General features: G+C 34.6%; 2 protein-coding genes across 6 annotated transcripts in view; both read left to right on the top strand.

Annotated features, from left to right (window-relative positions):
* The window catches only part of RABGAP1L (RAB GTPase activating protein 1 like), a 795,491-nt gene that overhangs the window by 270,106 nt on the left and 497,530 nt on the right, over positions 1-27,855 (top strand). The gene's annotated exons all lie outside the window — the stretch shown is intronic.
* Positions 141-26,909, top strand: GPR52 (G protein-coupled receptor 52). The gene is made up of 2 exons (XM_073011764.1): positions 141-11,818; positions 14,646-26,909. The coding sequence occupies exon 1, from the start codon at positions 10,520-10,522 to the stop codon at positions 11,603-11,605; it is 1,086 nt and encodes a 361-aa protein (XP_072867865.1). The 5' UTR covers positions 141-10,519; the 3' UTR covers positions 11,606-11,818; positions 14,646-26,909.

The following is a 27,855-nucleotide window of genomic DNA, read 5'->3' as shown; positions in this document are numbered from 1 at the left end:
TTTTTTTTCTCGCCTGTTATACTGGCTGGGACCTCTAGTACAATGTGTATAGATGTGTGAGAGCGGCCGGGCGCAGTGGCTCACGCCTGTAATCCCAGCACTTTGGGAGGCCGAGATGGGCGGATCACGAGGTCAGGAGATCGAGACCATCCTGGCTAACACGGTGAAACCCCGTCTCTACTAAAAAATACAAAAATCTAGCCGGGCGAGGTGGTGGGCGCCTGTAGTCCCAGCTACTCGGGAGGCTGAGCCAGGAGAATGGCGTAAACCCGGGAGGCGGAGCTTGCAGTGAGCTGAGATCTGGCCACCGCACTCCAGCCTGGGCGACAGAGCGAGACTCCGTCTCAAAAAAAAAAAAAAAAAAAGATGTGTAAGAGCAGATATCCTTCCCTTTTTCCCAGTCTTGGGAAAAAAGCATTTAATATTTCACCATTAAATATTTCACCATTAAATATTATGCTAGATATAGGTTTTCCCATAAAGTGTCTTTGTCAGGTTGAGGAGGTTTTCTTTCTTTTGCCACTAAATTAACTTATTCTTAAATATTCTTAGTTGCTAATAATTTGTCTCATAATGAAATGAAATTGACAACATGAAATTGTTTTCTGCCCTTGAGAGGTAACTAAATCAGTAGATTGTGATATGTATCACTTCAGAGGTTTATTTGATTCTTGGCACTTAGACCAAGTTGCTTTAATACTACATTTGATAGTACATTTAAAGTGCATTGATACTGTATTTTGCAGCATTTGGCATTGTTAAGATGATAAGTAATTAATCATTGTCTTGCTAGATAGGACTTTTCAAAGGGCTAGTGAAATACTCATATTTAGTTTAGTGTAGGGAGATTTATAGATGACTAATACTGCCCTTCATTTGAATATATTAGGAGGTTGATTCCCGCCTCCCACAATTGGGAAATACATTTTCTAGCTTTTTCTTGTGAAGTTTGTGGATTCTGAGCTTCACATAGACTGGATGTTAGTGTTTTTCAGTCCTTTGATAGACTCTTTTAGCTATTTTATGTGCTTTATATTAAAATTATGTTAAATACTTATTTGTTCAACACCTGTAGGCACTTGAGATGCAACATCAAACAAAGCAGATGTTGCTCCCCTCATGAGACTTGCAATCTAGTCAAGAAAACAAAGCTGAATGAAGTAAATAATTATAAACCATAATAAGTGTAGAATCTGGTCTGGTTCCCTGTGGGAACTCAAGAAGATTTCCCAGAGGAAGTGTTATTAAAACTGAGACCTAAAGATTGCATCTGAATTAAATAAAAAGAAGTGTGATGGCCTAGTAAGCAGCAGTTATAAATATCCTGAGACCGTAGGGAACGTAGCAAGTATATTTGTGACTGTTGGGTGAGGGATATCAGTTGGTGGGGAGGTAGAGGTAGTTTAGTTAATCCTAAACAACATAGAAGAGAAATGAGACTGGGTGGATGCATGGAGACCAGTTTTTATAGCACCTGTTGGGATCTTAGCATAAGGGCAGTATAAAACCAGTGAAGTATTTTAAAACAGAAGTAATGTGATCTGGTTTGCATTGTGGAAAAAAATACTTTATCTCTTTTGTGAGTAATGAATTGAAGAGAGACTACAAACAACTCAAAAAGGCCACACTGGAAGACACTACAGGTGTCTAAGCACAAGATGATGCTGGTTTGCTAGGGTAATGATAGGGAAGATCGAGAAAAGTTACCAGGTAGGAGAAGTAGTAGAGGAAATAGGTAAATTTTGAATGCATATGCCTTTTGGTACGTTTTTAAATTTATTAAAGGACAACAGGTTTACTTTAGTCTCTATTTGTTTACTTGTTTTTCTTTCTTTTTTTTTTTTTGAGACAGTCTCAAAACTACTCTGTTGCTCAGGCTGGAGTGCACAATGGTGCCATCTCTGCTCACTGTAAGCAATTCTTATGCCTCAGCCTCCTGAGTAGCTGGGATTACAGGTGTGCACCACCATGCCTGGCTAATTTTTTGTATTTTTAGTAGAGACAGGGCTTCACCATATTGGCCAGACTGGTCTTGAACTCCTGACCTCAAGTTGATCAGCCCACCTTGGCCTTCCAGAGTTCTGGGATTACAGGTGTGAGCTACCTTGACCGGCCTCTATTTGTTTACTTTCTTTGATACTATGTTGCTTGTATAGTTCTCTTTGATAGACATTCCCTACTATTTATCGTATTTGCCATTGACCGCTAATGGTCCTTTCTTGCTTTGCTACTTAAGTTCTTTTGAGGAGTAGTTTTAATTGACTGGATGTTTTAATAATGAAATATTGATAAATATAAAAGAATAAAACATATCTAATATATAAATAAAAAATCAAATGCCTGTGAAGTATCATGTAATAAAGCTACACAGTTTGGGCTGTTACAAGTAATTCCGTATAATAATTCCTCCTAGATATTTTCTGATTAGCATTCATCAGTTGAAAGCAGAAGGAGGCAGTTGATGATTGTGGGAAAAAATGGCAATAATAAGATACCTAATGACCCCGAAAATGAAGAGAATTATGCCTAATTTAAAAACAAAGAATGCTTTATATAGGAAACTGTGTAAATATATATTAGTACTCTTTTGTCAGTAAAGCTTCATGTTATAAATGTGTTCATACTATAATCTGATTGGAAAAAAGTATGGGAAGGAAGAAAAGTAAGGAAGCTAGTACAGTCAGCTGGGCGCAGTGTCTCATGTCTGTAATCCCAGCACTTTGGGAGGCCAAGGCGGGTGGATTACTTGAGGTCAGGAGTTCGAGACCAGCCTGACCAGAATGGTGAAACCCCGTCTCTACTAAAATACAAAATTAGCCAGTCGTGGTGGTGCATTCCTATAATCCCAGCTACTTGGGAGACTGAAGCAGGAGAATTGCTTAACCTGGGAGGCAGAGGTTGCAGTGAGCCGAGATCATGCCATTGAACTCCTACCTGGGCAACAAGATTGAAACTGTGTCTCAAAAAAACAAAAACAAAAACAAAAACAAACAAAAAAAACAAGGAGCTAGTACAGTCAGTTACTAAAAAGAAAAAACTACTTTATTTGAGCTGCTGAAGCTTTTTCTTTCTTTCTTTTTTTTTTTAAGTTGGTGGAAAGAAAGAGGGAGGCTTAGTGGGTCAAAGGCACTGCTTCTGAAACTTTATCTCATGTTTTCATCTCCCTTTAGAAGCATGTGCAGTTATGGATTATTTACAGTATTTCTAGATGCAAATAGTTACCAGTGATTATTTTTTGGAAACAAACTAAAGGGATTTAGTATGTGAAATTTTCTGAATGGTATTTTTTGCCATTTTCCTAATTTTAGAAATATTATGATTCAAAACTGTGTCAAATATGTGTAATGGCTATACTTTTTCAATGGTTTGGTAGTGAATCTTAGCATTTAACTTTTCTTTACAAGGAATGTGAGACCTATCTACATTCATGAATATTTATCAAATATAATTTTATTTTAAATATTTATTTTTCTTGTACTAGGGAATATTAGATCTGAATTTGATTTTAATACTTTTATCTCTAAAAGTCAAAATATTTCCCTATAAAATAGGACTTTCTAGCCTTTTGTATAAAATTTAAATATTGCCTTTTCATCCTTAAACATAGTATTCATGTGAAAATTGTTATTCTAATGTGTCTTACAAACATCTCATTTCTGGTAATGAGATTACACTTACCATTCTATATTCACCTAAACCTCCAAAGATTTTGGCAGTAACATGGTTTTCTCTGAAAGGCAATTCAACATGGAGGAAAGAATAGGGCCTTCTACTCTTTAGAAATAATTTTTTTCCAACTTTTATTTTAGAATCAGGGAGTAGAAATAATTTTTACAATTAATTATACATAATAGTTATATATGGGGTACATGTGATATTTTGATACATGCATACAATGTGTAATGATCAAATCAGGGAAATTGGGACATCTATCATCTCAAACATTTATGACTTATGGTGTTGGTAACATTCTAACTTCTCTTCAGCTATTTTAAAATATACAGTAAATTGTTAACTATAATCTCCTCACTACAAGCACTAGAACTTATTCCTTCTATTTGACTGCATTTTTGTAACCATTAACCAACCTCTTTTCATTCCTTCTTCCCTACCCTTCTCAGCCTCTGGCAACTATCATATTACTCACTACTTTGATAAGATCAACTTTTTTAACTCACACATATGAGTGAGAGTATTCAATGTTTGTCTTTCTGTGCCTGGTTTATTTCACTGAACATAATGTCCCCCAGTTCCAATAATGTTGCTGCAAATGTAAGGATTTCATTATTTTTTATAGTTGAATAATATTTTATTATGTATACGTATTGCTTTTTTCCCCCACCTATTTATATCTTGATGGACACTTAGGTTGATTCCATATCTTGGCTATTGTGAATAGTGTTGTAATAACATGGTAGCGCATATATCTGTTTGATATTGCTGATTTCCTTTCTTTTGGATATATACCCAGCAGTGGGATTGCTGGATCATGTGATAGTTCTATTTTTAAATTTTTGAGGAAATTCCATATTGTTTTCCATAATGGCTATTTTAGTTTTATATTCCCCCAGTGGTGTATGAGTGTTCTGTTTTCTCTGCATCCTCACCAGTGCTTGTTACTTTTTGTCTTTTTGATAATAGCCATATTAACTAGGTGAGACTATATCTCATTGTAGTTTTGATTTGCATTTGCCAGATGCAAATTGAGTAATTTTTCATATACCTCTTGGCAATTTGTTTGTCCTCCTGTGAGAAATGTCTATTCCTATCTTTTGCGGACTTTTTAATTCTTTTTTTCTCATTATTAATCCCTTGTCAGGTGGATAGCTTGCTAATATTTTCCTATTTTATAGGTTGCCTGTTCACTGTGTTGATTATTTTCTTTGCTATGCAGAAGCTTTTTAGCTTAATATCATCCTGTTTGTCTATTTTTGTTTTGTTGCCTGTGCTTTTGAGGTCTTACTCAAATAATCATTTGCCAAAACCAATGTCCTGAAGCATTTCCCCAGTATTTTCTTGTATTAGCTGCATAGTTTCAGGTCTTACCTTTAAGTTTTTAATCAACTTTGACTTGATTTTTGTATATGGTGAGAGACAGGAGTCTAGTTTTATTTTTCTACATATGAATATCTAGTTTTTGCAGCAGCATTGATGGAAGACACTGTCTTTTCAACAGTGTGTTTTCTTGGTGCCTTTACTGAATTTAGGTTGACTATAAATGTGTAGATTTATTTCTGGGTTCTCTGTTCTGTTCCATTGGTCTATGTGTTTTTATGCTAATATCATGCTGTTTTGGTTACTATAACTTTGTAGTGTATTTGGAGTCAGGTAGAGTGATGCCTCTAGCTTTGTTCTTTTTTCTCAGGATTGCTTTAGCTATTCAGGGTCTTTTGTAGTTCCATACAAATTTTAGTGGTTTTTTTTCCTCTATTTATTTGAATGTCTTTGATATTTTGAAAGGGATTGCATTAAATCTGTATGTTGCTTTGGGTGGTATTGTCCTTTTAACAATATTAATTCTTCCAATCCATGAACATGGCATATCTTTTTAATGTGTTGTTTGGTTTGCTAGTGTTTTGTTAAGGATTTTTGCATCTATGTTCCTCAGTGATATTGGTCTCCTATAATTTTCTTTGTTGTATGTGTCCATGTATGCTTTTAGTATCAACATAATGCTGGCCTCATAGAATGAGTTTGGAAGTATTCTCTCCTCTTAACTTTTTAAGAATAGTTTGAGTAGAGTTGATATTAGTACTTCTTTAAGTTTGGTAGAATTCAGCAGTGAAGCCATCAAGTTCTGGGCATGTCTTTGATGGGAGACTTTTTATTATTGCTTCAGTCTCTTTACTCATTATTGGTCTGTTCAGATTTTCTATTTCTTCATGGTTCAATCTTGGTAGATTGTATGGGTCCAGGAATTTAGCCATTTTTTCTAGGTTTTCCAGTTTGTTGGCATATATATTTTTCACAATAGTCTCCAATGATCCTTTGTATTTCCATGGAGTCAATTGTAATGTCTTTTTTTCATCTTTGATTTTATTTATTTGGGTCTTCTTTTTTTGCTTAGTCTAGGTAAGGGTTTGTTGATTTTGTTTATCTTTTCAAAAATCAAGTTTTTGTTTTGTTGATCTTTTGTATGTTTTTTAGGTCTTAATTTCATTTACTTCTGCTCTGCTCTTTATTATTCCTTTCATTCTACTATTATTGGGTTGGTTTGTTCTTGCTTTTATAGTTTTTTGAGGTGTGTCATTAGGTTATTTATTTGAAGTCTTTCTATTTCTTTGATTAGGCATTTATTTCTATAAGTTTCTGTGTTATTATTGCTTTTGCTGTATCTCATAGGTATTGGTATGCTGCGTTTCCATTTTTATTTGTTTAAGAACTTTTAAAATTCTCCTCTTAATTTCTTCATTGACCCATTGGTCATTCAAGAGCTATTGTTTAATTTCCATATATTTGCACAGTTTCCAAAGCTCCTCTTGTGATTTTTAGTTTTATTCCATTGCAGTAAGAAAAGATACTTGATATGATATAAATCATTTTTATAAAATTTGAAATTATTCTAAGACATTTTCTGACCAGCAGCCATCAGAAGAAAGAAGAGAGTGGGGGTTTTATTTGTTTTATTCTTGTATTTTTGCTTATTTATGGTTCAGGGAGTACACGCACAGGTTTGTTACATGGGTAAATTGTGTGTCACTGGTTTGGTATACAAGTGATTTCATCACCTAGGTAGTGAGCATAGTGAGCATAGTACCTAATAGGTAGTTTTTCAGTCCTCTCACCCTCCACTTTTCCTGTGGAGTCAGGCCCAGCATCTACTATTCCCCTCTTTGTGTCCATATGTACTCAGTGTTTAGCTCCCACTTATAAGTGAGAAAATGCAGTATTTGGTTTTCTGTTTTTGCATTGATTTGCTTAGGATAATGGCCTCTAGCTGCATCTGTCTTTCTGCAAAGGACATGATTTTGTTCTTTTTATGGCTGCGTAGTACTTCATGGTGTATATGTACCATGTTTTCTTTATTCAGTCCATTGTTGATAGGCATCTAGATTGATCCATGTTTGCTATTGTGAATAGTGCTGCATTGAACACATGACTGCATGTATCTTTTTGGTAGAATGATTTCTATTCCTCTGGGTTGAATGCTGGTTCTGTTTTAAATTTTTGAGAAATCGTCAAACTGCATTTCACAGTGGCTGAACTAATTTACATTCCCACCAGCATTACATAAGTGTTCCTTTTTTTCCACCACCTTGCAAACATCTGTAATTTTTTTCACTTTTTAATAACCATTCTGACTGGGGTGAGATGGTATCTCATTGTGGTTTTGATTTGCAATTTTTAGTCTTAAGAATAATAATAACCTATTTCAGTCCCAGTTTCACAAGTCTGTAATTATAGGCAAGTTATACTTACTATCTCTAGTATCTGCTTTCTTCGTTTGGAAAAGGATAATGATGATACCTGCTTCATAGAGTTTTAAGATTTTTATAAAGGAGAAGTATATAATGCACACAGCACAGTGCTTGACATATAGAAAATACTCAACAAATGTTAGTTATCTTCCATTTTTATCTTAATTTTCCTGGTGTATTTTAATTCTGAAATAATTTGTAAATTAGTTCTAAGTCACTTTTAAGAAAAGTGCTGATCCCATAAGAAGTATGTTTAAAATAGTGAATGGTTTGTCTGTAGTAAGTCAAAATAATCAGAAAGGTTTTTAATGTCCATCAAATATTTGAGTTTAATTTGCATTGTTCTAGTTTAGGTATGTGTAGCTCAAGCACTTAGAACAAATTTCTTTGGCCATTTGACCTTTTTTCGTATTAGGATAAAAAGTGGATAAGCAATGTTTCTATTTATTCTAATTTCTGTGCTCTGTTGAGATCATATTTGACCTTCATTATTTCTCTGAATAGATTTTGGTACAGTAGTGCTAGTTCTGTTGATTTGTTTGTACAGTTAAATACATCAAACTCAGCAATTTTTTGTGGGTGTGGTAGGGATTGGAGAGATTAGTAAATGATTTATAATTTCTGTTAATTAATATATAGCTATATATTTTAGAGATAAATTAGTAGTCAAATCACTTTAGTTCATGAAGACTTGGCAGATTTTTAATAATTAATAAGTTTTTTCTGCCAATGAGCATTAGATTACTGCTGACTTTTTAGTGTCATAGTACCTTGTGGTAGTTTCTTTACAGGGTTTACAGGAGTATGCCAGTTTATTTTTTCTGTCCTGTCCATGCAAAATCATCTTTACAAATGCTATAAGGAGAATACCTTGAGAAGTTCGTAAATACCTTAATATATTATAAAGATCGGTCACTTCCATTGTCTTCTTTTGTCAGTCTTGATCGGAGCTTGCCGAGTAAGTCTATAAGCCTGCATGTGCCTGGCAACTGTTACCTAGTGACAGTTTCAGCTGCAGTAGCCATTGGCTGTGCTGTTGATTGGGGCAGGAGGGCCGAGTCACCTTTCTGATGGTGAGTTTTTCTGCATCAGCCCAGGATGAGGAGGAGGAGGAGGGCTTGGGCTCAGGTGGAGGCATTGATGCTGAGAGATTGTGAAGAATATACTGAGAGCATCCTTGTAACTGCATCACAGTAAATCGGACTTCTGAATCAAGCAGCCCAGCCTAGCAGCTGATAAGAGTGAATGTAGGTGAGAAGCATTACCTTATTCCTGTAACAAGAGAACTATTTTGTGATAAGTGAAACTAGGAATGTACAAGAAGAAATATCCTGTGGCTATTATAAAAGAAGAAGGACTTGCCTGAATGACTTGGTGGTGCACCAGAAAATAACTTTCAGAAGAATGCTTTCTATTAAGCTGCTGCATTGTTCCTGGAGGAAACGTTATTTCTAATGCATGTTATTTCTTCAAAAGATAGGATAACAAAGAATGACAAGAGACTCTCTGAAATGACTTTACTTTTAAAAAATACTTTGGCAAATGTTAACCTGATATCAAAATGACCTTGGAAGCATTTTGGATGGATTCTATCCTGCCAGCCTTGCAATATTTCAAACTCTAGGATTTAAACTCATCTTGATACTTTAGAGGTATTTTAAAATAAGACTAACTTGCAACCTACCTAATGGCCCCTGTGTTAATTGAGCAGTTGCTCAAAATAGAATACAGAAATAGAAGAGGCATTTTTTAACATATGGCTGCTACATAACTGCAAATGTAATAAACAAGGTAATTTTCCACTTTCAGAAGATATAGTTGAAGTAATGATTTAATGTGTTAATCATCTACCAAAAATAGAAAAGGTATAGCAAAATAGAATATGAAGCCTATTAGAAATATCTAAGTAATAAATAATGGCAGCATTTCTGGTCAGATAAGCTCAGAGTGTATTGAAAAGTTTTATTATTGTCTAACTTTATATTTACATATATATGTAAGATATGGGTGTACAGTTGCAAAGGTGAAAAGTAACTGTGAGTTACATATTTTATTTTCATGCTCCATTATAAGGAAGGTGGTATATCAAATAACAAATGTTATTTTAAGTTATAGATGCCAAATTAATGTCAAAAATGATTTCATTTTGAAAAGGAAGAGGTATAAGTTACATTGCTGTTAGTACCACCAGTAACTGTAATGAACTAAAACTGCTTTTATCTAAATGCTTTAAAAATGCATGCAGAATTAAAACTTCAGAAGTTTATTATATTTTGCCAGGTGTTAATTCATTAATTCATTGTATATTATCTTTTCTATTGGAAAATACTTTTTTCTCATGAGAGTTATAGGGCAATCTGTAGTCTGTTACCTCTGTTCTGCCCATGTAGAGATGAATCTTCAAATTAACTTTGATAGAGTTGTTTTTCTTAGATTTTAGAAAAATGAGAAATAGATGATAAATTTGACCCCCCAACATCAATCCCTGAACTAAGCCCAAAGACACTCTTTTCCACAATGAACTTTTTCTCAGCTTTTCAACCAAATTTGAGGTCTTAATTATTTAAAATCTAAAATACGAATGCATTTTTCATCATAGATAAAGCAGGAAGCCTGAGACGGTTTAAGAGTTTTCCTTTCTCATTCTTTCTAGTTGCTCCCTAAGAAACTGCCTCTCTTGGAGAACAGCCCACAGAAGCTTTTCTTCCTTTGGCAATTCATTTTTTTTTTCTTTTTACAGATTTAATTTTTCATAGTGCAAGATAATAAGTCTATTTTCTCTAGAAGTACCTTATGCCTGCAAAAGTTCTTTGAGGGCAAAGGAAACTAATTAGTGACCTCTTTTCACCTCCTTTCTAGCTTACCCCCTTCTCTCCACCCCCCACCCCCCCACCCCCTGCCCGAAAGCTGAGGTGTGTCACTGCTGAACTGAGGCTGATGAAGAGACTTGAGCACTCTCTGGGACTCTCAGCTGTGACAGAAGCACTGACATTGTCTGCTGAAGCAGGTTCTGAAACACTCGTGTGCGTTGTTTAACAGATGCTGGACAGGGCACCTGCTTCCGGTGGCCAAGTCTGCAAGTATCTTTAAATTTCCAAGCCATGAATGAATCCAGGTGGACTGAATGGAGGATCCTGAACATGAGCAGTGGCATTGTGAATGTGTCCGAGCATCACTCCTGCCCACTTGGATTTGGCCACTACAGTGTGGTGGATGTCTGCATCTTCGAGACAGTGGTTATTGTGTTGCTGACATTTCTGATCATTGCTGGGAATCTAACAGTTATCTTTGTCTTTCATTGTGCTCCACTGTTACATCATTATACTACCAGCTATTTCATTCAGACGATGGCATATGCTGATCTTTTCGTTGGAGTTAGCTGCTTGGTTCCTACTCTCTCACTTCTCCACTACTCCACAGGTGTCCACGAGTCATTGACTTGCCAGGTTTTTGGATATATCATCTCAGTTCTAAAAAGTGTTTCTATGGCATGTCTTGCTTGCATCAGTGTGGATCGTTATCTTGCAATAACCAAGCCTCTTTCCTACAATCAACTGGTCACCCCTTGTCGCCTGAGAATTTGCATTATTTTGATCTGGATCTACTCCTGCCTAATTTTCTTGCCTTCCTTTTTTGGCTGGGGGAAACCTGGTTACCACGGTGACATTTTTGAATGGTGTGCCACCTCTTGGCTCACTAGTGCCTATTTTACTGGCTTTATTGTTTGTTTACTTTATGCTCCTGCTGCCTTTGTTGTCTGCTTCACTTACTTCCACATTTTCAAAATTTGCCGTCAGCACACCAAAGAGATAAATGACCGAAGAGCCCGATTCCCTAGCCATGAGGTAGATTCTTCCAGAGAGACTGGACACAGCCCTGACCGTCGCTACGCCATGGTTTTGTTTAGGATAACCAGTGTATTTTATATGCTGTGGCTCCCCTATATAATTTATTTTCTTCTAGAAAGCTCCCGGGTCTTGGATAATCCAACTCTGTCCTTCTTAACAACCTGGCTTGCAATAAGTAATAGTTTTTGTAACTGTGTAATATACAGCCTCTCCAACAGCGTTTTCCGGCTAGGCCTCCGAAGACTGTCTGAGACAATGTGCACATCCTGTATGTGTGTGAAGGATCAGGAAGCACAAGACCCCAAACCTAGGAAACGGGCTAATTCTTGCTCCATTTGAAGAGAGCTACATAGTAAATCAAATGTAATCTGACAGTGGTTTTGGATCATATTCTAGATTCATCTGGAAATTTGCCATCAGAGAAATATTTACTTGAATTGTTGACTATAAAATGAAGTATGAGACTAAAGGTTTCTCTTTTTTTTTCTTTTTCATGGAAGAAACTAAAGGGAAGGATGTGTAGAGGGTTATCTCATGAAATAATTACAGCATGTGAGTATTTGTGTGCAGTAATAGGAAAAATTAAGCACTGAGATGAAAAATAATATCTCAAATCTTCTGCAGGACATGAGCAAGCTCCTTGGCTTGGCGTTTCTGTCTTTCTGTCTGACTGTACCATGCCTCTGTCTTTCTCACTTTGTCTGTTTCTCTCACTCTTTGTGCAAGTTATTACTTACATAAATTGCCCTTTATAGAAAAATGCTACATATTATATATGTGGCAAAGTATAATCTTTTGCATCAAAGTGTACCTTTAATCACACTAATCTACAATCCATAAGTGATCTCTTCATGGAGGATGCACAGTAAGCATTGCATTTTATTACTTGCCAAACAACCCCTTTGCTTGTGTTTTTATAATCTTCTCTGCAGCACAATTTTTCTGCTACAAACAAATAGAAACAGTATTTTTGTTTTTTCTGGGTGAAATGACATTCGCTTTTCCCCCTTTTCCTAACAGTCTCCTGTTTTTTGTGTTTTTTTTTGTCTCTTTTTCTTGATCTGCATCCATTGCTACCTTACTTTAGAAGTGTTTTAGCTATTGAAAGAATCTACTGTATAAAGCATCCATAATGTTAAATAATGTATTTCTTCCAGCAAAGCAATCTGGTAGCTTATTAAATATTTTTAATGGCTTTTTGAAACATTTTTATCTGGTTCCTTTTAAATTAGTTCATCTGCCTAAAAGTGATGTCTTTTTTTGCTATAGTAAAGCTTTGTTTTTCTTTAAGAAAACCCACCAGTAATTCTAATGCAAATGCAGGATACTCACCTAGCAGTGAGGCATTACTCTTAAGGGTACTTAGAATGCCCTTTTAAAAAATAAGTAAATAAAATAAAACATGAATCTTTTTTGTGTTAGGTCTACGACAGCTTACTGTTGTGTCCACTAGTCAGTCATTTGTGTGATATGCGTTTGCACATATTATATTTTTTACAGCAAAGAAAATGTAAATTATGTTATCTGTGCCTAATGTTTTCTTAGCAAAATATATAGATCAATGTTGTTTAAGTTGTCAACATTGGAAAAAGTATATACAAAAACTTATTTTAAGAGAAAAATACTTTTGTGTAACTGTTATTTAGATATTTATATTAGACAAAGCTGCATTTTTAGTGCTGCTGAGAATATAATATACTTAATTATCAAATACAGGTAAGAGCCGACAGTATTTTCTTTTGTAATGATCTGTTTTCAAATGCAGAGATTAACTTATTTTTTTGCGTGCTACATGGGATTGTGTAATAAATTATCAGGGGTTTAGATATAGCAAAGTAGCATTTTGGGGAATTAGTGAAGCAGGTATGAGCAGTAAAACATCTAAATATTACTTTTTTACCATAAGTTTCTTGCCTGAAAGATATTTTAAAATTTATATCAAACTACTGAGTATTTTTCTTCTCAGCATTTTTGATTTCTTTGTTTTATGAAATGCATTTAATAAAATGTGCCTATGACTCTTCAAATTAGAAGCCAACCATGTTTGCACCCTGGTGGTTTGGCTTCAAAGATCTTTTAGTAGAAATGTTGTCATTTTATTGAGGTTGTTCTGAACCCCTGTATATTTTTAAACATGTAAGAAAAATTTAAAATAAAGAATAAAACAGTATTCTATATATCAAAATCAGACTTTGCCTCAGTTTAATAAAACACTTAGGACAAGAGTTTACTTTTTTGGGAATCAAAAAATAATTGTTTTATACTTCTGTAGCTTGGGTTTATATTTATTCTTGTCCCCTGTTTGCCAGTGGCGTCTTGGTTTAAATGTGCCTTTTAAATTCAGACCAGTTCAAGGAAAACATAAAGTTCAAGGAAATATAGTACTGCTAACATTTCATATATCACATATAAAATCTTCAAAATTATACATATTGTTTGGTAATCGTATCTTAATTTCTTTAAGGAATAAATATAGTTAGAAAAGACCCAGTGGATTCTGTGTACAGAAAGCCTGAGGCCACGCTTACTGCATTTTATCCTTATTATGTGCCAGGCTCACTGTTCAGTTTTACATGTGTTATACATTTAATCCTCACTACAGCCTTTTGAGATAATAGTTATTATTCCCACTCCAAAGATAAGGAAAGAAAGAAAAATGATTATTCGTCAGTTAACTAGTCAATGGCAGAGGTTCCCGCCCATCCAGTAGGCCTGGGCCAAAGCCTGCCTACTTCACCAGTAGGCTACACTGCTTTCATTTCAAAAGCCTTTAAATTTTTGTACCTCTGTCAATACCTTTTCCCTACAATATTTCTCTGAGTTTTATTTCTTTTTTTCTCATCATAAGTCTTTTGCTTGAGTTCTTTTCTTGTCTTGTGATCTTTTTCTTTGATCTTACAAGTTTCTTTTATTAAAACAGCAATCTGATAAGCTCAAACTTACCAGTTTAGTCTGTAATCAAACTGAAATTCTTAATATTACTTTGGTTTACTTTTGTTATTTCCCTTGAATAACTTTTTGAAATCTCTATCAATTTCTTTTTGGAAAAAAAATTGTTTTGAAGAGGAATAGTAGAAAAGAAAGGCTTTATCATAGGCTGAAAGAGGCTGAATGAGGCAAGTTCTAAGTTTAGTTTTTAAATTTACTATAGTTTTTATATACAACTCTAGGGCAAACCACTTAACTTCCTTTTGTCATATTTAATGTGTTTATATAATAAGATAATACTTATTTTGAAACCTCTCTTTTTAGGTAATGTGTTTTAAGAATAGGAAGCATAACCATTTTTCTCATCATTGTATTGTATTTTGTGATAATTATCCGGCTTGGTTGTAAAAGACAGCCCAAAAATAATGCATTCTGTATTCTCTTTCCTAAGGGTTCTATTATTTGCATAGCTGTTTCTAGAGTTATAGAGTGTTGGAAAGCTTCATAATTTACACTATTAGTATATGAAACTTGGGCTGAGATCCAGGCCCTCATAAACTGCTTGGCCTTAGGTAAGATACCAAATGCTCTAAAACCTTAGTTTTGGCATTGATTAAAAAATATTAAGTCAGAGACTTGTAGCTCCCTGTTCAGCTGAATTTGAGAACTAAATGAAAATTTGTAGTATGTGTGCCCAGCATAGCACCTGGCACAAAAAAAATGTTCAGAATATGGTAGCTGCTGTTTTTGTTTGTTTGCTTGTTTTTTGTTTGTTTGAGGTGGAGTCTTGCTCTGTTGCCCAGGCTGGAGGGCAGTGATGCGATCTCAGCTCACTGCAAGCTCTGCCTCCTGGGTTCATGCCATTCTCCTGCCTCAGCCTCCTGAGTAGCTGGGACTACAGGCGCCGGCCACCACACCCAGCTAATTTTTTGTATTTTTAATAGAGACGGAGTTTCACCGTGTTAGCCAGGATGGTCTCGATTTCCTGACCTCGTGATCCGCCCACCTCGGCCTCCCAAAGTGCTGGGATTACAGGCGTGAGCCACTGTACCTGGCCTGTAGCTGCTGTTTTATTATCTTTCTGGGTGCCATATTTATTAACATCACAACTTAAATGTCACTAATCCCAATTCAAACAGAAATAATCCATTGAGCATTAGGGTTTTCTAAGATAGCATTTCATTTTGTAAATCGATTTAAACTCAAATTTTGGGTTAAACTCAGATATTTCAAGTGTATTTCTGAAAGCTCATTTCCCAGGAATGGTTATTCATGAACACATCGTTTGAGATTAAAGATATCCAGCAAGCAGATGTTGAGATGAGACAGTCAGGCATGATTCAGTGGTTAACCTACCTCTTACTTTATTACACTAAATACGCTTAAACATTTTATTCTCATTAGGGAAGTAATAATAGGAAGGATTATCCAGGGATGTCTTGTCATTTGTCTTTGCACTTTAATTTTCCTCATTTATTAAAATGGGATTTGAAGTATTTTGTCATGTATCTATTTCTTGGGAGAAACAATGATTAATAAGCTGATTTGCTCCATAGATACCATAAATTATGTGAATTTAAAGATAAATGAAGTTGCCTTAAAGGACCTTTCCTCTTTTCCTCCCTACCCTAGAAGGTAATCATTAGATGTGAAAAAGATACAATTGTATAATAAGTAGATAAAAAAGATTTAGATGTGAGAAGTCTGCTGGTGTAACATTCTGAGCATAGATAGTATCATGTATGTGCAGGTAGGGCCATTTTGGTGCATAGGAGCATGTATGTGTTACTGAGTCAGTGCTATACTCTGATGTGTAGGTTCCAAAAGATGCTCTTTTCCTTGAGCAGAACTTTATTTTAGATTAAGAGAGAGATGTAGAAAGTGGTACATCCTGTAACCAAATATATAGATATTGAGGAAAACAAAATGGCTAGAATAGAAAAACCAGTTCCCATTTTATGATTTCTCATAAATGGAAGTTTGATTCAGTGTTAGTTTTGCTCTGTATTTTAAAATATTAATAACTTTTCTTAGTAGTAAAAGTGTTTAAAATATTAACATGATGTAATTAAGTTTTTCCTTCATGACTATTTTGTTTTAATTTTTTTACAATGAGCATTGGTAAAATTTCTTTTATAATCAGGAGAATTAATATTTGGTTTAAAAGAATGCTGAAAGCTGGGTGTGGTGGCTCACGCCTGTAATCCCAGCACTTTGGGAGGCCAAGGTGGGCGGATCACAAGGTCAGGAGATTGAAGCCATCCCTGCCAAAATGGTGAAATCCCGTCTCTACTAATACAAAAATTAGTTGGGTGTGGTGACGTGCACCTGTAGTCCCAGATACTTGGGAGGTTGAGCCAGGAGAATCACTTGAACGCAGGAGGTGGAGGTTGCAGTGAACTAAGATCGCACCACTGCACTCCAGCCTGGCAACAGAGCGAGATTCCTTCTCGGTCGGGGGTAGGGGAAGAAGAAGAATGCTGAATATTTAAAAAATATTTTAACATTTCACAAAACAGCTTATGTTGATGCTACAAATAACACTATCCAATAATGTCTCAATATTGTCTTATAAAGATAGGCTATATAGTTTTTCTGAGTTCTGTAATATTTGTTATTTCAGGTAGATTTTTCCGATAAACTTGACAACCTTCTCCTTGCAATAGTAGATGTTCTTGACTTATTTTTGTTTTAACGTAAACAGTTTGAGGTGATACTTGATGAATCTGAAATGGTTCTCAATCACTGTAGGATTTTCTTTTCTTTTTCCTTTTTTTTTTGAGACAGATTCTCGCTCTGCTTCCCAGGCTGGAGTGCAGTGGCGCTATCTCTGCTCCCTGAGAGCTCTGCCTCCCAGGTTCACGCCATTCTCCTGCCTCAGTCTCCCGAGTAGCTGGGACTACAGGCGCCCATCACCACTCCCAGCTAATTTTTTGTATTTTTAGTAGAAACGGGATTCCACCTTGTTAGCCAGGATGATCTCGATCTCCTGACCTCGTGATCTGCCCGCCTCGGCCTCCCAAAGTGCTGGGATTGCAGGCATGAGCGACTGCACTAGGCCCACAGTAGGATTTTTAAATGCATCATTGATGGCACCTTTCTGCATTTTTCACATCTTTAAACAACAAAAAGATGGCCCTGCATTAGGAAATAGGCTCTAGCTGGTACGTTACCTGCATTTCCTACATAGGCAGAATTCTCCAAAGAACATATTTATAATTTTTAAGGGTAACTTTTATTCTGCTTTTATGTATGACTTTCTACAAAGGTGAAGAAAACAGTAATAAATTTAGCAGGAGTCTGTTATATCTAATAAATATTTAACACGAAAAGCACATATCACCACCTTCATTATGGTAAATGGAGCCAAATTAGTTTTTGAGATTCTAAAATTCTAAGGTTTAAAGTGATAAATATCAGGAAACATAGTACATAATAATAGAATTCATGAAATGAAAATAACTTGCAAAAATTTGAAAACTTCCAAAAATGATACTTTATACAAAAGAAATACCTATCATCGACTTAAACATTTGACCCCAGTTTTATTTTATTTTCTACTTAAGCAATTGTAAATAAGGTTGATGCCAGTTAAAAAATGGCAAAATATATATTATAAATGCAATTATTTTAATTGCAAGGCACAAACAAGGTACAGAGTTGTACAACCTGTTCTTTAAAATTTTTAAATTTATTTTTGAATAAAATGTGGATTGTAGCAAGATATGTGCAGTAATTTTGTCTGAGATTATACATGACACAAAGAATGTTTATGTACATACTCTGTGAAGTATAGCTTTAAGACGTTTACTTATGTTATTAATAGAGTTTGAAGTTTAATATAATTATTAGTGGATGGCACATTTTTATACAAATAACCTCTTCACAATTATTAATTTACTTTTTCAGGAATTATATAATTAAAAATGCTAAATTGGTAAGAAATTATTGAAAAATGCTGCAAGTTGAAATTTGGAAATGCTTATAATGCTTTTGAAAATATATAATGCTCTTGACATCATAAACGAGGTGTATTCTAAAAGCTTCTGTGAGTAAACACTATCTCATTTCACATATAGAAATCTGACATAAGATTTTAAGTGACCCTAACAAGATCATGTCATTTGACAAAGATACTACTGACCGCATGTTTTGTGTGACAATAATGTTGCCTGTGATAAAGTTCTTGAATAATATATTTATAGATGACTGGTAATAGAGTGACCTGATCTTTCTTTCTTGAGAAGAAAATGAAGACTTACTTATTTGATATAGAAGAAATTCTATGTGAAATTTTTTCTTTTAATTCGTGACGCAGGAAAAATTATTTTAAAATTAACTTTATGTTGGAGATGTGATTTTTGATATCATAGAAATTTTTGATACGATGTATTATCAGCCTTGATCGGTGTTTTAATATTTCTTAAAACAGTTTTTTATTTATAGAGGGTAACAAAAAATTTACTTCTCCTTTTGAAAACACAGCAGTCATCTACTGAATATATTGAGATATGTAGAATAAATTGAACAGTGTTTGCTGTGTATTCTAAAAACTATAACCTTAAAGATGAAGACATCATGTACCCTAGAACTTAAAGTATAATAATAAAAGATGAAGACATCAAAATCACATTATATTAATGTACCTACTTTTGGAAAGTACTGATTTCATAGTCATGTATTTTATGTTTTGATTTTTTTTTGTAATAGATTTGCAATGTTGTTGAGTCATTATAGGTTGGATTTTTCTCAAGCATTATGATGGAAAAGATTTTGATTTTTCAGGCTATAGTGCTTTTGTATGTTTGTAATCTAAAATATCAGTCATGGAATCAGTGATTAGTTTGAATTAGTGATATATTAAATAAAGCCTTTTAAATAAATAATTCAGTTTTATTTCAATGAAATAAATGTAGTTACAGAAAAATTAAAGGGACTCAAATTAGGCAAACACAAGATTGCCTTGTAAATGTCCTTAGAGGAAATCTTTAAGTAGTTTCTAGTGTCTGTATCAGTTGAATAAAAATGAGTTCCATTGAGTTATTTGAAAAGTTTATTTTCTTAAATATGTAAAATTTCCATAACAATTTTATAGCTACTTAATTTATGCTACTTATTTAAAGAGTTTGCAGGATGAATCATTGCAAAGTCCAAATTTGGATTTTAATCTGAATTAACCAGATATTTTTGCATTTCAAATCAACAAGTTAGTTCAGTAAATATTTATCAATTATGCTATGTTAAGGGCATACATTGTGGTTCTATAATAGTCTTGGATTCTTAAGAGTAACTCATTGAATTGTGTGAATCCAATAAGCAGGAAGATTAATTTCTAGAATTTGAGGGAGAGATTGCAGAAAAGTCATAGGAACTATGTAATACATTGTAGCATTAGAGGGATTAATGCACTTTACAATATGAATTGTAATAATTGTAATAATATTTAGCCATGTGTTTGGATGTTATAGTTCTAAAGGATACCACAGGATATTTGAGAAGTTATTAAAGTGAAAGGAGAGGAAATGTTCAGTGTTCAGATTAATACAAAAGTGTTGTGGGGAGAAATACACCATAACTTTGGAATGCAGTGTAAGAAAAAGAAAATATCCTTTATGTGGATTATATCTGATTAGAGTAAAATCATCACTTTAGGTATAAATTATAAGCTGTGAGATTAGGACGGGAATATTAACATAGGCAGAAGTAGCTTGAGGAATTGCACATAGGACATGTTATACCAACTCAGGCATCATCTTTTCTTTGCTTTTTTTTTTTTTTTTTTTTTGAGATGGAGTCTTGCTTTGTCACCCAGACTAGAGAGTGATCACCAGTGTCACCCCGGCAGTGGAGTAATCTTGGCTCACTGCAGTATCCACCTCCCGGGTTCAAGTGATTCTCCTGCCTCAGCCTCCCAAGTAGCTGGGACTACAGGTGTGCACCACCACACCCAGCTGATTTTTGTATTTTTAGTAGAGACTGGGTTTCACCATGTTGGCCAGGCTGGTCTCAAACTCCTGAACTCAAGTGATCCACCTGCCCTGGTCTTCAAGTGATGGGACTACAGCTGTGAGCCACCATGCCTGGCTTCAGGCATCTTCTTAGACCACTTTTTCTAGAGTTGTTTTCCTAATATTTGTCTTGTGGTTACAAGTGAATGTCACTATATGCAGGCTATTATGACAAGCAGGTTTTAACTTCTCTGTCAGTCAAGTTAATCATATTATGTAGGCCTAATATTTTTTGAATAATAGAATCACTCATTCTTTCATTTAAGTATTTATCAGGTTGTTACTGTGTGCAGGGGACTATTCTTAATGCTACGTAAGATAAGGAAATTTCTAAGTAAAACCGATTTTCAGTTCTCCAAGAGCACTTAGGCTGCAAGGGGCTATATGGACTTTATATGGATAACTATAGGGCAAGATAGGAGTTGACAAATTATAGTCCACTGACTGTTGTAGATACAATTTTACTGGACCATAGCAGTGCTCATTCATTTATATATTACCCGTGGGTGCTTTTGTGCTACAATGGTTGAGAGTAGTTGTGATGGAGATGTTATGTCCTACAAAGCCTAAATATTTACTGTCTGGCCCTTTACAGAAAAAGATTTGCTGACCCCCTGGTATGAGACATTATAATGCCTTTTGTATGCTACTCACAATAGAATGTTGTGCTTTTATGTTTGCTAAAGGATCTCATACGAGGGAGTGATTTCAACCTGATTCAGTCAGGCATCAGGAAAATTTCTAGCATATGAGTAAAAACCTAGATATTGATTCCTCCTCTATGATTCGAGTGGTTTGTCAATTGTATATCTGTCTGTAAATGAAACACAGATCTACTTTTTCTAATTAGTTCTTACTATTATATAATTAGTCTCAAGTAAAGTTCTTTGCATATCAAACTTAGTGTCTAGTTTCTTAACTACTAATATAGCATAATCATATTTTACTTTTAAGCATAGAGTCAGTAATAATTAACATTGGATGTAGTCTTCAAACTTCAGAAGCATTTGTTAAGCTTCTCATCAATAAATGATAATCTCATAGTCTAAAAGAGTTAATTTACTTATAAGTAAGCATGCCTTTTTTGTAGTACTCTGATAGGCAGTAAAACAAAAAACTACAAAGCAGAAGATCTAGCTGTATAAGAGCCAAATTTACATACAACTCTAAAACATATACGACTTAAGAGAATTTATAATTCAGCACCAATGTGTGACATTTTTAATAGGCTCTTGATAATATATAAGTTAGAAGATAAATGGATATAGTCCTACACTTGGCTAAGATGTATTGCAGTGCTAGGAGTTTTATGTTTTTTGTCATTGTCAACTAATGAATGAAAATATAAAGCAATTTTAAATGAGCCACGATTTATATTTACACAAAATTAAGCCGTTTTAAAAAACTTGATGTTTCAGTTAATCACAGGTATTTGATACATTATTTAATAATATTTGCCTTGGCAGTACTATTGGTTTAAACTATTAATAATCCATTGGGAAGTTTTGGTTTTCTTCAAGTTTAGTAAATCAGTAAGAAAATGAATAAACAATCTTGATGTTTTTCTTGAAAATACAGTTCACTGAGTCTGTTAGAATAAAGGAAACGCTTACACAGTTGTCTGTCATTGTCTGTGTGGGATTGGTTCCAGGACATCCCAGGGATACCAAAATCCACAGATGCTCAAGTCCCTTTTGTAAAATCGTATACTATAACCTACACACAGCCTCCTGTATACTTTAAATTATCTCTGAATTACTTATAATATCTAATACAATGTAAATGCAATATAATTAGTTGTATTATTTAGGGAATAGTGACAAGAAATGTACAAATACATTTCGAGTTATACAAGTCTGTATATGTTGAACACAGATGCAACCATGCATTTTTTTCCCCTGAATATTTTCAAGCAGTGGCTGGTTGAACCTATGAATATATAGGACTGACTATATATGCTTTTATGCTTTCAGTACTGTTTAAAGTCATTGAGAGAGTAGAGCCATCATTATAACCCATATAGTCAGAGTGAATACCTTAATAATGTTTATTGTATGTTTTCCCAAACAAATGAATAGAATAATTTTATGTAAAATTGTGTATTAAAAGATTTTAAATGGTCAGGTTTCCATTAGTTTGATTTTGAGAGAAAGAATTCAGAGAATCATTAGGTCCTTCTGCCTTTTTCAGAACAATCAATGGACTGAAAGGTCTTAAGAGAAGACCTCAAGGATTTCTTATAGAGATAATTTGAGTGACAAAGTATTGTTTCCACTTTTTTATATACCCACCAGCTTGCCCTTCCATAATTGGCACCTTTTAATTTCTGACAATGTTGTAAAAGGATGAGTTATAGCAAATCACTATTAAGTTATCTCAAATGTTTCTAATTCTCATCCCTTCCACATAATTAACTTCCTTTTATTCCTCCTCATTCATTTTAGTTATTTTTATTTTTAATTGTCAAAGAAATATTTGCTCATAAAGGAAATTTAGGGAATGTTTAAAATGATAAAAAGAGACTAAATTACACATAGTTCTCTTACCCAGGTATAATTAGGTGTGATGATAATGACAGTTGATTTTGGTTTTCTTTTCTTCCATTTCCCCCCTATGGATTAGGGCTTTTTCTAAAGGATTTTTAAATGTGGGTATTTATAACTTAAACGTTTTTCCATATTATTGCATATTGTTCATGAACATTTTTATAAATTAGGCCTTTCCACATTTAGTATTATTTTCTTAACTTTTAAGGGAGAAATACTGAAGCAAACAGTATGAAGGTATTTTATGATTATTTATATATATTGCCAAATTGGTTTCCCAAAGGAGTGGTCCAGTTTATCTTCACATTAATAATGTATCAAACTATGATGATTCATTGCAAACTTGCTAGCAGCAATTCTACATTAATAAATAAATTGAAGGAATTTGATTTTTTACTTATTTCTTCCCAGCCCCTATAGGGAATTTGTTTACTTCTTTGCAATTTTTTTTTCTTCCCTACACAAAACATATAGGTAGGTAGGTGGGTAGGTAGGTAGATGGATGGATGGATGGATGGATGGATGGATGGATGGATGGATGGATGAACAAGGATGGATCTGCTGAGCCTCTTTTAAACCAAATTGTCTCAAATTATGTGTTCCATAAGTCTTTAAGCTCAGATAATCTTCTCACTATTGTTATCTCACCATTTACTTTGTGCTGCTGCTGCTTTGTTGTTTAAGGCTGTGCATTATTTTAAGAACACTGAATTCTGTCAATGCTGTTCTCCCATTATTACTGCTATCTTCAGCATTGTCTGTTTCATTGTATCTTGTGTGTGCCACACAGCCATGTAGATAATGGGTTTGAGAAACGTTTCAAAATTTTTTTCTATTCTTCTGCCTTTGTTGCAATATCTCTACCGGCCTTTCAAGGTAGGGGAGGATATTTTCCTAAGCAGAAAATTTTGAGGCCTGTGTCCTTGGAGAGTTTATGAACATGAAGATTTCAGTAGTTAAGCGCTGACCCCAGGCCTGGTATTGATACTTAGGATTTTCCTAACCTGCAGAACCATGGGAATAGTATCTATAGTGGTAGAGCCGTGGTAAGCAAATCAGCTTTCGCATTAGAAAAGTCATGCTTGTTGTGGTTGTCTAACAAGCAAGCATGCTTGCAGGTCCATACTGTTTCTGTTCATTATGTCTTTTACATCTCTCTGGTTCCTCAGAGTGCTTTGTATATAGTGGCTACTGAATTATTTGTTGAGCCGAGTACAGAGTGCTCTGTATGTAGTAAGTAATCTATTTCTTGAGCCGAATTGAATTTGTTAGGGTTAACAGTATTTCTTGGGTCTCTTCCAGTAGTTCTTTCATCTCCAACTCACTTGGGGATGTGGTTGGACTGAAGATTACTTAAAGATTCTTTTCCCCAGTGCTTTGCTGTTATCGACTGGGGAAGCTATGGAAAAGAATATTTTAGGAGAGTGGAATGATGATTTAATATACCTATCTTTTAATATAGCTTCCCACTTTAATTGAATTTTTCCTTCCAAAATGGACATTCAGTGGACTTATAGGCTCTTCTTGAATATGTGTCTTAAAGGGGGGTGAATGCACTTTGGGGTAGCTCAGGCTTTTTCCATAATGTTTATTTATATTCAGCTGAAATGAATATATTTTTGGCTTTTTCCCATTGTGATTATATAGGAAGAATGAGAATTTTTGTTTTACCCAAGAACCTTCTATATACCTTAGTAGAACCGTTGTTTCTGTCCAGGCTTCTCCTGGTCTTGAACCATTCTTGTAAAATATGGTTTTGAAACTCATCACCAACTTTTCCCTGAATATGCTCTGATAATACTTCTTTTAATGGTGCTCAGAGCTGAATAAAATGTTACATGTGTGATAGGACTAGTAACAGATGAGAGCGAGACTATCGTTTTCCCTTGGTTTATATAACTATTCTGCGATTTACTCAGGCCAGAAATAAGTTATATATTTTTGGTAGTTACATTTTGTCCTTTAATTTATTGAGTTTATTTTCAATAAATCCATATGTCTGCTTTACACCTGCTTAATTTATATTCCTTCTCCATATATGTACAATGGTTTTCGTTTTTTAAAACTAATTTTACATTGTTATTTCCCTTCAACTTCATCTTGTTAGAGTTGGCTCAGTTTTTCCAGCATTTCTGAAACCTTTGTTCCATTTCTAATACAGTCATTAAACTTTTGACTTCTGCAAATGTGATATACTTTTTTTTCCCAACTTTTATTGTAGGTTAAGGGGTTACATGTGCAAGTTTATTACTTGGGGAAATGTCAAGATACTGAGCTTTGAGGTAGGAATGATTCCATCACCCAGGTAGTGAGCATAGTACCCAATAGGTAGTTTTTCAACCCTCATCCCCTTCCCTCCTCCCTCTAGTGGTCCCCAGTGTCTGTTGTTCCAATCTTTATATTCACGTGTACCTATGTTTAGTTCTGTCTTGTAAGTGAAAGCATGTGATGTTTGGTTTTCTGCTCCTGAGTTAATTTGCTTAGGATAATGGCCTCTACCTACATCTGAGAACGTGAACAGATGCTTCTCAAAAGAAGACATATGTGTGGCCAGCAAAGATATGAAAAAATGCTCAACATCAGTTATCATTAGAGAAATGCAAATCAAAACCACAATGAGATACCATCTCACACCAGTCAGAGTGTCTGTTACTAAAAAATAAAAAAATAGTAATAATAACAGATGTTGGTGAGGCTGCAGAGAAAAGGGAACACTTATATATTGTTAGTGCTTATTTTATAACATCTAATTTGATATAATCCAGATATTTCGATTTGTCAGATGAGAATTATTTATTTTCTAAGCTTATACTACATATTGGATTATAAATTTTTTTAAGTCCTTCCGTTTACCTGTTAAGCAACCAAAGTATAATTTGATGTATGATTATTTGATAGCATTTACTATGAGAAATGTTACCATTTGTATTCCGTAACTACACTTGAAATACGGAAAGATTTTAATACAGATACCTTTAGCGTTTGGGACATATTTTGCAGAAAGGTTTTCAAGAATGCCTTTTAGTAGAGATTTGTAAAATGGAGGATAATAACCTTTGGGGTTTAATGTAGTTCTGCCCAAGGACAAATAAATGAATGGATGACTTTTGAAAATAATCCTTACAGAGTTATAATTTTGTGATGCTCTCCCCATCCTTAATTAATTGTTCTCTTTAATTACTTTCACAGAAAGCCCATCTACTCTCTGGGATTAAACTGTCGTCCTTTTGCCAAGTATTCCAAAATAGAACTCTCAAATCTGGCCTTGTACCTTTTTTTTCAGGAACATGTACTATGCTGCCTTCAATGAGCCTTCGTATTCTGGATTTTTCATAAAAATTGAAACCTGAACAATTTCAAAGGAAAATCATTATTACCTTTTCTTGTTCCTTGTACTGCTCATCTCTTTTTGTTGTTGCTGTTATTGTTAATGTCATTGGTACCACTGCCTTCTTATATTTCCACTTCATAGCCCTGTCTGTTTAATAAATGTTCATTAAAAAAAAGACTATCCAGATTTTTTCTTCTACCTTAATCACTATTTCATTTAGAATCCAGTTTATACAGTTCGTTCTTCATTGTCTTTTAAGATACCTTCTCTGGTTAACCAGATCACTTTTTTTCCCTTCTTCCATAGAAAGATTACCTTATTATTATTATTTTTAATCTTTAGGTGTAGTTTTATTATATTCTCTATGTACTTTGAATCATAGGAACTTTAGGTTAACTGATAACTTATGGATACAGCCTCCTACTATGGCTAAAATTCCTTTCATAACTATCAAGGTAGCCTCTTCAATTATTATAAAGTTCTGTGACTTAGAAGATACTTCTTAATTATGAGCCCAAAATCTTCCTTTTGATCCTATTGGCATAGGATCAAATGTCCACCATATCTCTGTGGAAACACAGAAATAAGTCTCCCTTTATGATGTAGCTCTTATGGCATATGAAAGCTACTGTTATATCTGCCTTCTCTTCTCAGTTTAAACATCTTTATTTCTTTAACACATTGCTAATTAATTCATTCAGCAAATATTTATTGAGCATTTTTTTTTTTTGAGGCAGAGTCTGGCTGTGTCACCCAGGCTGGACTGCAATGGCACGATCTCAGCTCACTGTGACCTCTGCCTCCCGGGTTTGAGCAATTCTTCTGCCTCAGCCTCCAGAGTAGCTGGGACTACAAGTGTGCGCCACCACGCCTGGCTAATTTTTGTACTTTTAGTAGGTTCTGGGTTTCAACATGTTGTCCAGACTGGTCTCAAACTCCTCACCTCAGGCGATTCACCTGCCTCGGCCTCCCAAAGTGCTGGAATTATAGGCATGAGCCACCATGCCCAGCCTGTTGAGCGTGTTTTATGTGCAAGTCACTGTTTAGGTATTTGGAATATGGTGGACAGGTCTTTTCTCATAGAGCTTACATCCAAATAGAGATAAAAAGTATTCTAGATTAAGATGTCAGCAAGTAAAAAAAAATAAGATAATTTCAGATTATGATGAATGCCATGAAAAGAATAGAACAGGATATTAGGATAGAGAGGTAATAGAGATGGGAGGCAGCTTGTCCATGAACCTTGATTTACAAATATCTCATCATTTTGGTTGCCTTCCACCACAACATGAATGAACTTAGCACTTTTAACATTCTTATGATGAAAGACTTCTGATCTGCTAATGTCCTCTATGTACATAGGAAAGTATGGAGCTTCTTAGTTATGTGGAAGATGAATGAAGCTGTCTGAACTACATCAGTGAGGGAACTATTAAAGAAGGAGACACAAAAATGTAGACCTTTTGCAGTTATTGTTAGACGCAGTATTCTCTTGCTCAGTGTGCTCTTCTTACAGTGGGATGAGTAGTTGCCATATTTGGACAATGTGCTTCCTTTAGTGCAGCTCCCCACTTCCCTTAGTGCAGCTGTTTCAACAACAGGTCACCCTAGCTTTGTAGTGAACTTTTTTAGGTCTAGATCTCACCTGTTTGGAACTTGGAAAATCAGTTTATTGAACATAGTTGCAGGGCTTTGCAGTCATTCTTTACTTACTCAGCACTTTCTTTTACTTTAATGTGATCTTTTCTAATGTTTTTAGTAGATTTGGGAAGCTTA

This window comes from Chlorocebus sabaeus, chromosome 25, assembly GCF_047675955.1.
Source record: "Chlorocebus sabaeus isolate Y175 chromosome 25, mChlSab1.0.hap1, whole genome shotgun sequence".
Taxonomy (NCBI): Eukaryota; Metazoa; Chordata; class Mammalia; order Primates; family Cercopithecidae; genus Chlorocebus; species Chlorocebus sabaeus.
This window is presented reverse-complemented; position numbering and strand designations above follow the sequence as displayed.